Raw genomic sequence first — 10,298 nt, 5'->3', positions numbered from 1 at the left:
TCAAAACAGATGGGAGCATGTCCCCCAAGACCCTGCAGTGCTAAACGTTGGGGGCTGTTTTTGAACTTGGTCCAAGAACACCTCCATCTGTCTGTGGGGGTCTCCCTGCCTGAGTTACTCAGCAGTCTGAGTAATTACTGCCTGACAAGAAGGTGGGCAGAGTGCACCCCCACATTATACCACAACACCCGCCTGCAGTCACCCCCACCCCAGCCCTCCTGAAGCTGAAATAACTCTGCTTCTCACACTCACGCCCAGCTCCAGCCAACTTTGCCTAAGATGCTGGGGTTTGTGGGGCAGGGAGGTAAGGGGCGGTGGCAGGCGGAGGAACACACCCTGATTCGGGCTTGCACGTTGGCCCTGATCTGCCGTGTGATGCTGAGCAAGTTGTTCACCCTCTGTGGGCCTCCGTTGACTTGCGGAGGGCCGCCACAAGTTCTCGGTGTCGTTGAGTTCAGCTTGCGTGTCAGCCTGGCGGGGCTCAGGCAGGGTGCGGGGCCGGTCCAGCCCTGCAGCTGGTCAAGGCTAAGAGACAGAACGCCTCCTCTTCTGTTCCCACCCCAAGGTGGACCAGTCTTTTTAATCTTCAGAGCAAGGTTACTTTCTCACCTCCAAGCAACTCGCCTGCCTGAAATTCTCCGGCCTGAAATGGCCTTTCTCCTCAGCCTGTTGAACACAGCCTTCAAGACCTAACTCAAATGTCACCTCTTCTGTGACGCCTTCCCTGATGGTCCTTCATCCCCATACAGGGCTCGCAGGGACCTCTCCCACACTTTGTGTCTCCCCCTGTCACATTCTGAGGTGGCTTGTGGGTCTCTCTTCCCCAAGCTTCTGGAAATCCCAGCCTACATAGTTAGCTCACACCCCAACTTAAGTGCAGTGAATGCATGCGTGAGTGAAGGAATGATATCAGCTTTTTTGACCTTCCTGTCATGCGAACTTTTTCTCCAACGAATCACACAACTCATTCTCACGCTTCAATTATATCTCTGCTTAAATGTCACCTGTTCAAAGAGCTTTCCCTGACCCCCTCATGTCAGCTTCAGAATAATTGTTTTTTTTCCCCAAGCACCATCTCATCCAGACTTTTTCCTCCTTAGGTTCCTATTAGACTTCAAACTCCACAAAGGCAGGGACCTTGTCTTTTTCATTGGCTGAAGTCCCAAGAATAGTAGCGCCCTGCACATGATACACTCTCAATAAAAGTGTGTTGAATGAGTGATTTAGCCCACTCTTTCTCCTCTTCCAGGACCCCTCTATCCGAGGCCAGCAGGGGGTGCCGCCCTCCACCCGGGATCTGGACTAGCCTGAACCTTCCCGACGCTCGGCCCTGCCTGCCCCCTGCGGGACCTATTTTCTAGGCGGTGCAGCCTCCATTTCCTACGAAGCCCCGGGTGGGGTCTGTATAGTCCAAGGGAAATCAGAGGGCCCTCTAGGCGGAGATAGCCCACTTGAGCCCCACATTGGTTCTTCTTTCTCTGTAGGGTTTGCAACGGAGCCTCCTAGACTGCTTGCCGCGAGGTCTACACCCGCCTGGGGGCACGCCACACCTCCTCGCAAAAAGAACAGTGTCCTGGGACACGGGATGCGAGGCGGCAGGGTCCGTCGGAGCTGCTCCGGGCTGGGAGGAGCCGTCCAAAGAGGAGATGGGCAGGGGTGCGGACTTGTGATTGAGGGCTCCGGGCGGCGGTCGTCTCGTCCCAGCCGGTCGGCAGAGCGCACGCTTCCAGCCGCTTGGCTGGGTGACCTCCATCCGCGAAGGGCGAACGCGCGGGGGTTGGGCTGCGAGTGCGAGCTCTGGGGAGCCCAGGGGCCCGGGAGGGGCTTTCGAGTGGTCCGACGACTGGCTAGGGGGCTGGGGCAGGTACTTGGACGGACGCGGGTGGAGGAACGTCTCCGGGGGCGGGCACAGCGAAAACACCTTAGGAGGCGGCGCCGCACGGCTGAGCGCCGCTGCCCTGGGAATAGGACGGCACTCGGCACCGCGAGCTGAGAGCACTTTCATAAATTTTGTATGGGAGGCGCTCCGTGAGCGGGGGCGGGGAGCGGAGCGAGGGGGAGGGAGCTAGCGAGCGAGGGAGGGAGGGGGGAGGAGGAGAGGTGGGGACGCTGGGGGGAGGAAGGGAGGCGCCCCGCTCCGCCGAACGCTCGGTCCTGCAAACGCGCGCCGGGCGCTTTCCTGGGAGCTCCGCGTTGCATGCGAGCGCCCTTTTGCAGCAGCCGCGGCGGCGGCGGCCCGAGGGGGCGGAAAGGAGGGGGCCGCGGCCGGGGGGCGGCGTCCCCCCTCAAAACCGCCTGCAAAGTGCTCTGGGCTGCAGAAGCAGGCCGCCGGCTTCGCCGAGCAAGACGCTCGTCCCGGAGCTGAGCGAGCGCGCGGGGCTGCATGGCAGCGCCGCGGTTGCTGGTGGGCGCCGGTGCCCTCTGAGCGGGGCTAAGGCTCACCATGCCCCTGCGGGGCCGGGCCGCCGGGCACAAGCGGATCCCCGGCTTGCCCCCGCCTCGACGCGCTCGGATTAGCTGCAGCCAGCGCCCAAGGATTTGAATCCAGACCCTGGAGGGAGCGCGCCTAGGCCGACCTCGGAGTGGCGGCCCCGCGGCCAACATGCTTCGCAAAGGTGAGTTGGAGCCGCAGGGGCAAGTTGGAGTTGGATGCGCACGGGGCAGAGCCGCGAGCCCTGGAGCTCTCCGAGAGCTGCCTGGCGCCGGGGCTCCGGCCTTGGAGCAGCCCCTGGCGGGCTGGCGGGCTGGCGGGCTGGCGGGCTTTGCGGGGACGCACCCGCGGGGGGTTGCTGCTGGAGCTCAATCCCGGCCGGTGGCTGGTTGCGAGACACGGGATTTGCCCCGTGGATCTAGCGACCGGGCCTAGGGATCAGGCTCGGTGAGGTCATTTCCAGACCACAGTGAGTTGCCCATGATGGAAAGGGAGCCGGCCTCCTGGGACCTTTGCTTTGCCATTACAAAGTTTTGCACTTGCAGGCTCAGTCCCCTGCGCGGGCACACGTCGCCGGCTTCTGCTGCTTTAGCGGGGGGGCCGCGTCCAACCCGCGCTCCAGCGCAGCCATAGGTCAGTCACCAAGCGGCCCGGGCGGCTCGTTGCGCGCGCTAGCTTCCCAGGTGGGGCCCGGACGCCGGCACCTTCGCTGCAGCCCAGCTTTGGTTTCCAAGCTCCGGGCACCCAGCGGTCAAGGGGGATGGCTAGCGCCTAATGTCCGCTTTCTCAAACTTTCTCTATGCCTGGAGTGGAGGGATGCGAAGGCGGAGGCTGTGCTGGCTGCGTGCGCTGCCTGTGCCAGGCTGAACTTCAGATCTGGCTCTTTGGCCACCTCACCGCTACCCTCCGGCAGCCCGGCTCATTGGCAAGCGCTGCAAAGTTGGCGCGGGCGCTGGGGAAATCCCGCCGCGCCCCCACGTGGCTGCCGCTCGGGGAGCGGGTAGTGGGGCCCAAGGAAGGCAGGTGACCATGCCCTGACCGCGTGGGCCCCATTATCCGCTGCCCCGACCTCTAAGCCTGCCTCTATCCCCTCCCAAGTCCGGGTGGGCAGTGATGCCCCGGCGGGACCCGCCCCTCCTCCGGGTCTTCGGCCCCTGCCGGGAGGCCGACAAGCCACGGCGCCTGCAGCGGGCTGTCCGGGCCCTGCGGAAACCGGCTGAAGCGGGAGCTCAGGTAGCGGAGGGGCCTGATCCCTGCGCTCCGCGCTCTAGCCTTAATCCGCCCCTGTTTCCATGGCAACAGGCCGAGTTGTCGTAAGCACAGGATTCTGACCTCACAGTAGAATGGAGGAGAAAACCGGCAGGGGAAGGTGGCTGGAGGAGGGGGAAGAAAAAACCTCAAGGTGGGCAGAGAGAAGCAGGTGTGGTGGTGCTGGAAGAGACCCTGTAAGTAGGTCAGGCAGGTGGGGGAAGAAATCACGCCTTCGCCAGGAGCGGTAAGGGTTGTGTGATGGTCCCCAGTCGCTCAGGCTGACCCAAGATCCTGGGTTACCCCTGTCCTGTCAATACTCACAAACTTGGGTGTGAGTTGTGCCCTCCACGTGGGTCGGTGCGGTGCCAGGGAAATGATGGCTGCTTTTCAATGTGGTGTAACAAAAGTCTCTCTGGTTGGTTGGAGAAAACACTTCACTGATACACTCCAGTTCCTTGTCCCTGTAGAAAGAGACTAAAAGTCCTTTCAGCAACCGGTGTGCTGGCCAGCATGTCTCTGCACAAAGAAGGTGCTTGTTACAGAGCTGAGTGCAGGCCCAGATCTGAGAAACTTGGGCCTGGAGCATGCAAACTTGCCCCAGTGCAGAAGGCTTCCCAAGCAGTTTTAAAAGGCCACCACGTCTGGCTGCTGGTCTGTGATGGAGATAGTGAAGAGGACTTAACATCTCACTTTCCTTTTGGTGTTTTGTCTTTTGGCAGTTTGCAGTTAGAAATGAGCCATGAAGCAGCCCACGTACTGTGTTTAGATGGTTTAGGTGCCCAGGGAGGCTTGAGCAGCCTCCAGGAGCCTTTTTCTCCCATCCTTGCTAGCCAGAGGCCCAGCTTGGGATGAGCCCAGTGCATTCTGGGGGCTGCTCCCTGGGGGAGGCCCTTACCCTGCTCAAGAGGTGGCCCTGGAGGCTTGGAAGTCACGTGTGTTTTCCGCTAAGGCTATTTTTCCCTTCCTGCACAGCCTAGCTGGTGGGAGACCTTCAGCCAATGAAGAGGTTTCCACCTGGATTGGCCCGAGGGAAATAGAACAGAGATGGCTCTGTTCTGAGGCCTGGAGCCTGCTGCTGGGACCCTGTGTGGGCCAAGGACTTTTATTTTCGTTCTTTCCTGGGCGATTTTCTCCTTCAGCCCCAGATCTGATCCCTAGGACTTGTCTGTTTTACACACATGTAGGACGCTCAGGTTCTCGGTGTGGATTCTAGGTATGTGTCCAAAGCCAAAGGAGTGCCTGCAGCTAATGTCAAGGGAGGTGGCCATGGAAGCTTCTGCTTCTGGAATTGCCCCTAAAGTCTCCAATTAAAAATGTTATAGGATGGATTGCAATTTCCCTGCCTATCAGATTCAGAACACTGCATAGGGTCCTGGCCCTGAGGGAGTTTCATAGTTAATTATGATTTGGAAAAGGGTTTGAAAGATGGAAAAAAAATTAACCCTCCCTAGGTCCTGGAGGAAGGCCTTATCTTTCTGCAAAGGGCAAGGCTCATGGCCCTGACAATGGAGTGCTTTGTGGACTTAGGAGGCACAGTGGTTTGAAGCCTGAGAAGGGAGCGGGTGAGAGTGGGCATTGCCCATGAGGGTCAGTCATCTCTCTGACTTCTGGTTGTCCTGTTACAGCTAGTGAGATGCTGTACCCTCGCAGAACATTTTAGGGGGTGCTGCCTTGCATCTCTTAATGAACAGACTCTACTGGGCACAGCCCCACCTCGGTGAACCAGAACGGCCCTGAGTGGATCTTGCTGCTGACAGTGCTGGTAGCTGAAGGCTTCGGCAGCTGCCCTGCCAGCTTTTCCATACCCCGGCCTACCCTGGTACAACCAGGGATATAAAAAGCAAACCTCTGGTCAGAGACGAGAGGCAGGCAGGGCAAGCAAGGCCCCAGGCCACCCAGTACCACCCAGGAGGGAAGGTCAGCCCGCTGGGGATTTTGCTTTACCAGAAGGGGCCTGCTTAAGGTTAGAATCTATGGTTTTCATTTGTTGAGCTATAAAAAAGAGAATGCAAATCAACAGCCCCTGGGCTAATACAGAACCTTAAAATTTTTGTCTTGTTAAGCAAAGAAATAGAGTGCCAAATAGACTTTGTTAAGTGGCAGTCTAATTAATAATTTAAAATCTTATAGCTGTCTTTCATTAGAATTTATCTGTACATCAACCACAAAATCAGTCAAACACACACATTTATAAGTTAATGCCACCCCTGAATAATTCAGCAAGAGCTAGATTAAGGCCTGCAACCCAGTAAGATGCATTTTGTCCTTTTGGTTTCCATAGCCAGATGGGCTGGCCTGGTGGCCAGATTGGGTTTCCTTTGTGGGAAGGAGGGGAGGCACCAGGAGGACCGGACCGTGGGGCTGTCAGATGCTCAGTTGATTTGAATCCAGCGGTTCCCTAGATGGTCAGAGGGCCTCCATGTGACCAGGTGTGAGCAGGCCACTCTTGGAGCTGTTGGTGACCCGGCCCACTTGAGCCCCTGCGGAGAGGGGAAGAGAGGAGTGTTCCATGGACAGCGAAGACACTCTTCTTTTTGCTGCAGAGAAAGCATGGAGGGGACGGCAAGAGCCCGCTTGAGGGGGTTGAGCTAGGAGGCTGCTTAGCCAAATGCAGGTGCAGAAGTGGAATTTCAGTCTCCCCGGACCAGCTCCGTCCCACTCAAGGAGTGCAGCCAATGTCATGAAAACAGCTTCTTTAATTGGGAGCTTCTGGGCTGCTTCTTTCCTCAGAGCTCCTGGTCCTTTTGCCAGAAAAGAGAAGCCAAGAAGAGGAAATTTCGAGGAGCGCCAGGACACCTCCAGAGAAAGAAGAGGCAGAGCGAGTTGCTAACTAAAGTCCCTGCGTGCGTGTTCTTACCGTAGCCAGAGAAAGACCAGGAAGGCAGTATGGCGTCCCCTTGTGAGCTGAGACAACATAGGGGTGTGTTGTTTGGTTCAGTTCCTGACATGCCAACACCTCAGTGCAGTTCACATGTCCATTTTCTACAGAGAGACTGTGCAGGACCCAAAGTCCCCGCATGGCTTCGCTGGTCCCACCTCTCCAGGAGGGACCACATCCCAGAGCTCCTGGTCTCTGTCTCAGGCGGCCAACCCGGAGCCCTCTGGAGGGTTAAAGGGCTCTGCGTGTACAGAACAGGTAGACACTTGGAGCAGACAGTGGGCGTGGTGCCAGGAGAGGCTCTTGGCCAACCTTGAAAAGAGGAAGTCTCGTTAGGAAAAGGCAAAGGCGAAGGAAAGAGTAGGTGTTTGCCCTCTGACCTGTGGCAGAAGTGGCAGCAGATGGGACCTAGGAAGGAGGCTTGAGGGGTGAACCCAACTCCCAGCTTTGGAGTCAGGCCTGGAAAAGGACAGAGCAGAAGTTCACTTGCTGGAGATGGCGGGGGGGGGGGGGGCGGCATCACGAAGGATGTCAAGAACGGATCTGTTCGCTACCATCTGCAGCAAAGTAGTGGTTAAGGTTAAAGCAGAGAGGAGATGACAGGGAGGGAACAGATGGCCGAGGAAGCAAAATAGCTGGCGAAACAGGAACAGAGCCTCCAGGGACAGCAGAAGGCAGGACCTCCGTGCAGAGTGCCGGAAGCAGCCCTTTTTTCGGGGTATGCTTGGCCAGGCCGCCCTGAGCAGAAGTGAGTTGAAGAGAGGGGCGGGGTGGGGACCTCAGGGCGAGGGGTCCTTGGAGCTGGCTGGGGGGCCCAGGAGCAGGGACCTCCCCGATGGCATTGACTTGGACAGGAAGCACAGCTGACTTGGTGTCCATCACCAGCGTGAGGCAAAGCCACCTTGGGACTCAGCACGCCTGGCTGAGCCTGCTGGGAGGGCTGGGTGCTCGCTGGACGAAGTCCCTGCTGGGACTGGACTCTTCTTCCCAACCTGCCTTGGGCCTGCTTCTGCCAGTCCCTGTCCACATGCTGACAATAAGTGCTTATAATTACCGATGGGCCGCGCTAAGTGTACTCCACGCCTTGCCTCACGCCATCTCCGCAGTCGCCCTTCAAGATCAGCCTGTGCTTGTCCCTGCTGTACGGATAAGAAAACTGAGGCACGGGTAAATGAAGTCGCTTGCCCTGGGTCTCTCAGCTGGCACACTGTTGGCACAGAACGCAGTCCCAGCCCTGTCTGCTCTCACACTCTCTGCCTTGCTCTCTCAGCCTCTAAGCCCCACTGTCTCACGTGCCCATCTGCCTTGATTTATGTGACATTTGTTTTGCAGCGTGTTGGGTACTGCGGGCTCATTTGTGTCTTGTTACTGAGCTCCCTGCTAGTTCCCCTGCCCTCCCCTCCTGGGTTTCCTCCAGGAATGTCTCTGGCTGGGACCTGGGGCTTCAGGGACCCTGAGCCACTGTCTCACATGTGTCTCCTCCTCTCCCCCACTTTATGTCTGGGTTGATGCACCTATCGCCTGCTGTCTCCTGCTTTGGTTTCTGCATTGTAGACCGAGGTGGGACAGTGGGCCAGCACCAGTCTGTCGGCTCTCATGCCCTTGAGAAAGGCCCGGCCATGGTTTGCTTGGGCGCTGGACCCTCCCCATACATTGCTCTCCCTAGATTCCCATTCCGGACTGACCTGGTGGGTTTGCTAATAGCTGTGTGTCGCAGACTGGTTGGTAGTTGTCTGGGGAGCGCCAGCGCCAGGATGCGCTGGCCCAGGTGGGTGGCGGTCGGCATGCATGAGGTAGGGGGCCCCCCCCCCGTGCCTGCCCCCCCCCCGGAGTGCTAGTCGCCCCTGGGGAGCTTCCTCATGGCCCAGCCCTGGCCTGCTGGTGGGATGGTAACTGCAGAACTCAGAGCTGGACCCCCGAAAGGACTTCTGCCTTTCCACCATGGGTAAGTTCCAGAGAGGCCAGTTCTTCCTGTGGTTTGGGGGAAAAAAAGAAGAAGATGAAGTAAGGGAAAGAGTTTAGCTGACCTCAGGGTCTATAAGAACAGAACCCCATCTCTGCGCAAGGAGCCCCCTTTACCACAGAGGGGCGGGGTGTCTGATCGAGCAAATACCATGGGTGTTTCCAAGTCTAATCAACCAGCCAAATTGGGATCCAAAACTGCAAACAGCCCCTGCTGACTGATTCAGTGCTGGCAGAGCAAGAGGGTTGGCACAGCACTCTGTGTGTGCGCAGAAACACACCTGGTGAGCCCTGGCTGGTGTGGCTGAGCGTCTTCTCTGGAAGCAAAAGGTTGCCGGTTCGATTCCCGGTCAGGGCGTATGTCTGGGTTTTGGACCTGGTCCCCAGTTGAGGCACGTGTGAGAGGCACCCAATCCATTGATGTTTTTCTAACACATCCACCTTTCCTTCTCTTTCTTCCTCCTTTCCCCTCTCTCTAAATAAATAAATAAAATATGTTATAAAAAAGGAAAGAATTACACCTGGTGAGCTCACAACAGGCTCCGGGAGTGTGCGTGCCAGAGGTCTGTCGCAGAGCGGAGCACCTCAGTGCATGCTCCTGGCCTGCTGGCCTTGGAGCCCCTGGTCCAGCACGGCATTGGTGCCATGGGTGGCCTGGTGAGCCACTCAGAGGGGGACTCCAGGAGTGGGCAGGCCAGCGCCGCATGTGCCACATGTGAGCAAAGATTATTGAGCGGGTATGTGGCTTGTCCACACAGAGGTGGGTGGACATGACTCACTGGGTATCTGCTATAAGACAGACCGCAGCCCCCGGGGACGGGGCCTGGTGGCAGCTTTCTGGGCTGATTCTTAAGGGCAGTGGCATCTTGTTTGGGGCGGGTGTGCAGGCAATTGAGCAAAAGTCTTCCCAGGTCAGGAGAAAAGCTGGGCCCTCAAGTCTCAGCCCACAGAGGCGGCGTGAAAGTTTGTTTCCACCCCTAAAACTCTCCTCATGGGCCTTGCCATCTTTCTCTTTCTCTCCGGGCACCTGAGCCAACACATAGCAAAGGGGCCTTTACATATGCTTCTATAGCAAGATTCATGAGGCCCTCGGGGGGAAACTGGCATTCTTCTTACGATGATTTATTTATAGGGCAATTGGATGATGGGGGTATGGAGGCTAAGGTGCTTCCATTAGTGAGAAGCACACAAGGCAGGAAGCCTTGCTCTGCATTTGACATTTAGTGAGGCGACTCCTACCAGGGAGCTGCCTTTTCTTTTAGAAGGTTTGCCTTTAATGTTCTATTCATGGGCTTGTCTGAGCAGGCTGGGAGAGGGAAGGAGCCTGTGGTGTAGGGGCTTCGAGGCTGAGGCCGGACAGCCTCGGGGAGGCAGGGCCTGGGTGGGTCGCTCGGTGGCCAGTGTGGCACAGCCGGGCTGGCCGGACGTTGGGGAAAGCAGCTCCGCCGCGAGCCTGGGGCGGCTCGTCACCGCCAGCGTCCCCCTCCTTGGCATGTGCTGCGGGCATCACGCCGTGTGTGTTTACTCTCCTGTCTGTCTCTGTCTTCGCTGGCCGCCAGCTGTGCGACCCTGGCTTTGGTCTGGCCATGGCGCTGCTCTCCCGGGGGGACTCAGGGAGTGTGGACAGGATACCAAGCTCGGAGTCCTGGGGCAGTGTTTGGTTCCATCTCTGTGGCTGACTCACTAGACCCCGGGCATGTTTCTGCCTCTCTGACCTCAGTTTCCCCATCTGTAATATGACAAGATTAATGGTTTTCCAAATGTTTTTGAGCGGTA

General features: G+C 57.9%; 1 protein-coding gene across 1 annotated transcript in view; it reads left to right on the top strand.

Moving 5' to 3' along the window:
- The first annotated feature begins 2,559 nt into the window (after window positions 1-2,559).
- Window positions 2,560-10,298, top strand: part of RTN4RL1 (reticulon 4 receptor like 1) — a 66,315-nt gene continuing 58,576 nt past the window's right edge. Inside the window, exon 1 of the mRNA XM_054573321.1 lies at window positions 2,560-2,615. Within this exon, the coding sequence (XP_054429296.1) occupies window positions 2,603-2,615 (13 nt within the window). The 5' untranslated portion in view covers window positions 2,560-2,602. The remainder of the gene's footprint in view (window positions 2,616-10,298) is intronic.

The sequence above is a fragment of the Pteronotus mesoamericanus genome, unplaced genomic scaffold (genome assembly GCF_021234165.1).
Source record: "Pteronotus mesoamericanus isolate MK-2021 breed Mesoamerican mustached bat unplaced genomic scaffold, CSHL_Meso_final contig_246, whole genome shotgun sequence".
Classification (NCBI taxonomy): Eukaryota; Metazoa; Chordata; class Mammalia; order Chiroptera; family Mormoopidae; genus Pteronotus; species Pteronotus mesoamericanus.
This window is presented reverse-complemented; position numbering and strand designations above follow the sequence as displayed.